Source organism: Herpailurus yagouaroundi, unplaced genomic scaffold (genome assembly GCF_014898765.1).
Source record: "Herpailurus yagouaroundi ecotype Mexico unplaced genomic scaffold, PumYag 142, whole genome shotgun sequence".
Lineage (NCBI taxonomy): Eukaryota > Metazoa > Chordata > Mammalia > Carnivora > Felidae > Herpailurus > Herpailurus yagouaroundi.
In genome coordinates, this window is record NW_024412397.1 from 60,601,944 (window position 1) to 60,608,492 (window position 6,549).

The following is a 6,549-nucleotide window of genomic DNA, read 5'->3' on the forward strand; positions in this document are numbered from 1 at the left end:
GTTCCGCTGGTTACTTGTCCTCTTCTCTCTCTAGAATATCAGCTTCTTGAGGGCGGAATCTGGCTTGCTTATGGCTTAATTCTCAGTGCACAGAGTCTAGGCTGATGCGAGGTCGCGTTGGCAGTATCTTTTTTTTTTTTTTTTTTTAACGTTTATTTATTTTTGGGACAGAGAGAGACAGAGCATGAACGGGGGAGGGGCAGAGAGAGAGGGAGACACAGAATCGGAAACAGGCTCCAGGCTCTGAGCCATCAGCCCAGCGCCCGACGCGGGGCTCGAACTCACGGACCGCGAGATCGTGACCTGAGCTGAAGTCGGACGCCCAACCGACTGAGCCACCCAGGCGCCCCAGGCAGTATCTTTTAATAGCACTCAGCTCAGACCACGTCTGGCAGGGTCTCCAATGCCATGTCCGTAGTCCTACTGGGGCAGAAGCCTCAGGCCCTTCCAGAATTTTCCTTTTGTCCGGGGTAATCCAGTGAGACTGATGAGGTCACGGGTTATTTACACGAAGATGCTCTTGATATTCTTGGGAGAATGATTCTCAGTCTTCGGTTCCACCTCAGACGCACCATTTCTCAAATACCATTTACGTTACCTTAAAATGGGGTCCTTCCCCCAGAGCGGGGAGAGACTCTCTGTTATCTCTCAGTGGAATCTGCCATCCAGATAGCACAGCATCCCGATGCCAAGCTGTTAGCATAGGTGGCCTTTGTCTCTGCCTCTGTCGGCTTTCTTCCTCTTGCTCCTTATAGACATCACAGTACGCTCAAGGAGTATTTTCCTGAGACACTTACATGGCCAAAGATTTTATAACGAGAAGTTCCGGCTGACATTTTTGAGGGTAAATGAGATGGTGTGCGTCTCTTCATGCAAAAGATGTGTTTCTGGAAATGTGTCTGTAGAACTTTAAATGTGTATTGTTTCCCCAGCAGCTGATCATTTCTGAACAACCCTTGGGCCCCCCCAGTGTCTGTAAAAGGGACACGAGAGAAGTCCGCCACGGAAGGAGGCTTGAAAGGGAAGGATGCTAAGGCATGCTAAGCCTCAGCTGCGCAGTGCCCCTGGCAGGCAACCGTCCAGACAATGAGGTTGAGTTGCCACACCGTGTTGCTCCCCTGGCTCATCCCCAGAGGGCGGTGGGGAGTCTTTGGGCATTCATGTCTTGTGAGGCTGATAGAATTTGCTCAGACCAGTCCTTAGGGGAAAGACAGCAGAGGCCACGGAGGGAAGGGACTCCAAGGAGCTGAGACAATGAAGAACCAGGAGAGGGGCCTACACCTTGCTCCCTGAACATCCTGGCCTGCCCTCGGCCATGGACCTCTCGTTATGTGCTCTCTGCTTGCCGGGCACACCCTCTCTGCATGCTGGGTGCTTGGTCCCAGACCCCCGCAGCTCCAGTTCCAGGATAGGACTGGTCAAGTGCCCATGCCTCACGCTCTGTGTCTGAATTACACAACCCAAGTGACCAGATGGGAGAAACAGCAGCGGGTGGAGAAGGTGCTTCTGCCACCATCACGTTAGCGCAAAGCTTGGATCACAGTGTGCTGGCAGGCAGTGCCATCGAGGCCAGTGTAACCTTTAAGCCCTAACGCTGCAGGAGTTGAGGGTGGAGGCATTTTTTTTCCCCCTGGGAATGATTACTTTCTCCCCAGGCTGCTGAAAACCAGGAGAAGACAGAGAACTGGGATCCTAGAGAAGGAATGGGGATGAGGCTAATAAGTAAAGAGAAGGAGGGGGGTATAGAGAGAACAGGGGTGGAGGAAAGAGTTATAAAGAACAGTGGAAGAGAGAGAGGAGAAAAAACACACAGAAGACTGTGGACAGACTCATACATTTCCTGAAACTCCTGCTGTTTAGGTCTCTGAAATTGTCTGCCAGGCCACCCTGCCAGATGGCAGAGTGAGTCCGGGGACCCCCTCACCCCTCCTGACAGAGGCGTGGGGGCTTGGGAAAGCCATCAACAGCCTCGGCCTCCTGGGGGATAGTATTTCCTTCAGAACAAGCAGGAAGACGTGGGCAAAATAATTCCCAGGCTGAGGCCCTCTCCCTTCCACATTCAGGGTCCCTGGAGGTAACATTCAACTGACCATGTCTCCCGGGGCACCTAGCTCATTTGTTAGAAGGCTTGCAACATTCTGTCTACTCTGCCTGTGGACTAGGTCCAAGCCCCGAGGTATCTGAGGAGCTCATTCCAGAGAGGAGAGACTGAAACTTCTGAAGAGGTGAGTACCCAACAGAACTGAGGGAGCTGGTGTTTGCATCTTACAGTGGCCCCTGGACATTAGCCTCGGAGGTGATCATTGATGTTATAGATAATAGTAGCCCAGCAGCACCATTCTTTGGAGAATTGTGAATGTTCTTGCCATTCGAAAGAGGGAGGAAGAGAAAGAGGAGAAGCAGGAGGAGCGCAGGGGGAGAGGGAAAAGAGGAGGAGGAGAAGAGGGAGTAAAAAAATAAAAGGGGCACCTGGGTGGCGCAGTCGGTTCAGCGTCCGACTTCAGCCAGGTCACGATCTCGCGGTCCGTGAGTTCGAGCCCCGCGTCGGGCTCTGGGCTGATGGCTCAGAGCCTGGAGCCTGTTTCCGATTCTGAGTCTCCCTCTCTCTCTGCCCCTCCCCCGTTCATGCTCTGTCTCTCTCTGTCCCCAAAATAAATAAACGTTTAAAAAAAAAAAATAATAATAAAAGGCAGCCAGCAGGTGTGAGATCCCCTGTCTATGTGTGTATCCCCCCGGAACTTGGCCCAATGTGGGGTAGCTGATAGGCAATGTAGCAAAGCCCCTCGTAATCATCTGTAGGGTGTTTCTGTGCATAGCTGTCCCTCCCCAGAATTTAAATAATCAGTCTAATGGAACTGAGAGGCTAACGATAAACTGTATTTCTGAAATAATGAAGTTCTGGGTTTTAATGTTCTCATTGCAGCCATCATGATGCCAAATAGGTACCTTCAAAATTGTACAGACCGTTTATTTTTCAGTTCACGCTATACCGTTCAGGATATTTCCATGACATTGTTTTTACATGTGCTCGAATAAAAAAAAAAAATTGCTTCTTATTGGATTACCCAAAAAATAGAAAGGTTTTAGCATAATGTAGTGTAACAATTGTTTGACTTTTCTAGGGCACCGTTATGTTCTAGCTTCACGTTTTCTATGAACCTAAAGGACAGGGAAGGATGATGAACTGATTGTGCCGTTCCCTGTGGAAAAATGAGTTCTTTACAATGGGAGATGAAAAGCCCAATTAGGTCATTTTGTCCGATGTGGGAGAGAGCGCTCCTGGACGTTTGCGGACACTTTGTCTGGTTCCATTCAAAATGACTCAGCTAATGAGCTTTCCATGACCTGCTTTTGGAAAAGTGTCCACAAACCTACAGGGCCTCTTGATTAGGAAAAACTTCTCCTATTTCAATGAATTTTCTTGTGTTTCTGTGTCATTAACTGAAGTTCCTTTTCATTGTGTCATCATAGTTAGACCCTCAAAATATGACATTCTAAAAACTTTTCATTCTCTGACGTTGCCCTGTTATAACTTTTTAAGGATTTTCATGGACACCTCAGAACTCCTTTTGACGTTCGAATTGTTTCTCCTTTTCCAGAGGGCTTAGAGTTAGAGTCAGAATTTTAGGAGACTTTAGCTAAAGTTCAGGGCCCAGTTCTGCTACCCAAATTTGAACAAGACTTATGTAACTGTTGGTATATCCTGGTGACAAAGGATCTAGGCACCGAAGGTCCTGTGGTCAAAGCCTCATCTGCCTCTTATGAGCCGTATGACCTTGAGCAAGTCACATGACCTTTCTTTCCAAGCCTCAGTTTCCTCATCTGCAAAATAGAGATAATCGTAAGCAAAGGGTTGCCCATAAGTTGTTACTGGGATAAATATAGAAAGCATTTAGTACTGGGTCTGATGTTAGCTACCACTATTATTGGAAATATAAGTCTAGATCTTTAGAAGTCTTGTAGGTATTTAAAATAGTTGCAGTTTGCGTTTGGAGGCATCTTGGAGCTCGCCGAGTAAGCATCATGAGCAAAGCTCACCCTCCCGAGTTGAAAAAATTTATGGACAAGAAATTATCATTGAAATTAAATGGTGGCAGACATGTCCAAGGAATATTGCGGGGGTTCGATCCCTTTATGAATCTTGTGATAGATGAATGTGTGGAGATGGCAACTAGTGGGCAACAGAACAATATTGGAATGGTGGTAATTCGAGGAAATAGTATCATCATGTTAGAAGCCTTGGAACGAGTATAAACAATGGGTGTGTTCACCAGAAGAAACCAACTGCTTCCACGTGTCCCCTTCATAGCACCTGTTTTACTACAATATAAAAATCAGGTCATGCATTTTCATATTGAACTTTTTTGTTAAATAAACTTTTTTAATAGTCAAAAAAATAAAATAAAATAAAATAAAATAGTTGCAGTTTGATGTCCCACTTCGGCTCACGTCATAAGCTCACGGTTTGTGAGTTCAAGCCCCACATCAGGCTCTGTGCCGACAGCTCAGAGCCTGGAGCCTGCTTCAGATTCTGTGTTTCCCTCTCTCTCTGCCCCTCCTTCTTTCACACTCTGTCTCTCTCTCTCAAAAAACAAATAAACAGGGGCGCCTGGGTGGCTCAGTTGGTTGGGTGACCAACTTCAGCTCAGGTCATGATCTCGCAGTTTGTGAGTTCGAGCCCCGTGTTGGGCTCTGTACTGACAGCTCGGAGCCTGGAGCCTGCTCCGGATTCTGTGTCTCCTCCTCTCTCTGCCCCCCTCCTGCTCACATTCTGTGTCTCTCTGTCTCTCAATAATAAATAAACGTTAAAAAAAATTAAAAAAAAAACCCAAATAAACATTAAAATTTTTTTTTTTTTAAGTTGGCATTTGGGGCTTTGGCCATCTTACTTGCCCTTCCCCTCCTTCTAGTTCCTGTCCGTCTCTTGTGCAGAATGGTCTTGCTTCTGAAATAGTCATTACTCCGGGCTGGCCCGGAGCACTTGGTTAAGGTTGGGACTCCTAATGCTGGATCTTCTAACCAGCTGCAAAGAACATGCAACTTTCCCTGTATCATCTCAGCTTATCTCCTCCGTGGCTTCCGGATGAGCCACCTGCCTGAGTCACTGATGAGGTTGTCCCCTGCTCGGCAGGTCTGCACAGTCTACTCAAGATAATCCCTGTTGTCTCCAAGGACCGGAGGAACATGCCTCCCCATTGTCTCTGCAGGGAGCCTGTCAGCCCGTCCTCCCTTCTGATTTAGTGGCTCCCACGCCACCGTGGTTAGGATGGTTGTCCTCTCCTCTCCTCTCTGTTACCAACCATGCTGCCCGCTGACCTCAGTGCTGAGTGAATCCCACTGCCAAAGCTCCGTGCCAAGCAGCTCCCTCGTGTGCCTCTGCTTTAGGACGCCGGCTCCACTCCAAAGGGGATTGACTGGCATCCCAGGGCACTGAGTGGGCTCTCACCTCAACCAGACACTTGCCCTCATATCAGGAAAGACCCCTTCTTACCCAGTACAAGGTTGGGAAGAACAAGGACTCATCTTGACCTCAGCGGCTAAGTGTTCTTAGACCTGGAGGCCTGGGCCAACCTCAGAGTGTCAGCCACTGATCTTTAACGTGGGGTTCCTGGGTGCCTCCTGTCAAAGCCAGCCATGCTTGGGTGAGTCCGCATTTGCAGAAAGGTCACTGCTTCTCGGGCCACTGGGCCCACGGCTTTCACCTTACAAGGGAAAAGTTGCTCTCACCCTGTCACGTTCAGGTGCTTATATCAAGGGAGTTGCCCTCCATCTGCTGGGACAGATTTTTAGATTTTTCTGGTTGTGATGCAAATTGGACGGGCAAGAAATGCCTGGGTCCTGGTGTAGCCATTCGTCACGTCCGGTCAAGATCACCATGACTGCCAGGCCTTCCTGGGCCAGGCTACTGATCGCAATCACTGATTATGTTATCGGTGTTCCATTGGAGCTGCTCCTGACGCTATCACCAGAGTCAATGAAATCTTACACTGTCATTAATGGCATTGGGCTGTGTTAGGCTAAATTTGCCAGCATTTTCTGTGTCATATACCAGCTTGGTTTTGGTTCCATTATGATCTTATGGTCTTCCCCATTTCTCATGTTCATTCTTGCAAAAGGAATCATGGTGACACCTTGGTCATCTGACCTGGCCAATGTCCAATTCCTAGTGGAAATATATTAGGAGTACCCTTTTTGCTTTTGAAAAAGCAAACAAATGTCAGCTTTCTCATATTAATGTCTAAAGGGACCAAAATGCCTCTCTGAAGGAACAAAGCCCTCAAAATAGTCTCAAAAGTAGAAAGGACCTCTAAGGTATTTCTATTGTAGAGGCTCATCTGCCCATCTGTCACATGGAGGGCAGTCATCCTGACACAAATACCCGAGTGTGACAAGCGTCACAGAGTAAGAGTGGGTTTTCCCTTGAATGGTGAAGGCAGATCTTTCTTTTGGAAAAATAGACGTGTCCAAGAAGCTAGGAGGCTGCAGGAGGCACTCAAAGGAGTCCTGAGAAGATGGGAGACAAGAAGCCTTCTCCTCTCCGCACCCCCT

The 6,549-nt window shown here is 48.0% G+C and overlaps 1 protein-coding gene across 1 annotated transcript; it reads left to right on the forward strand.

The window, feature by feature from the left end:
• Nucleotides 1-3,989: 3,989 nt before the first annotated feature.
• On the forward strand, nt 3,990-4,389 carry LOC121032677 (small nuclear ribonucleoprotein G). Its single transcript, XM_040478475.1, has one exon. It carries the CDS (start codon nt 4,024-4,026, stop codon nt 4,252-4,254), a length of 231 nt encoding a protein of 76 aa, XP_040334409.1. The 5' UTR covers nt 3,990-4,023; the 3' UTR covers nt 4,255-4,389.
• Nucleotides 4,390-6,549: the final 2,160 nt, after the last annotated feature.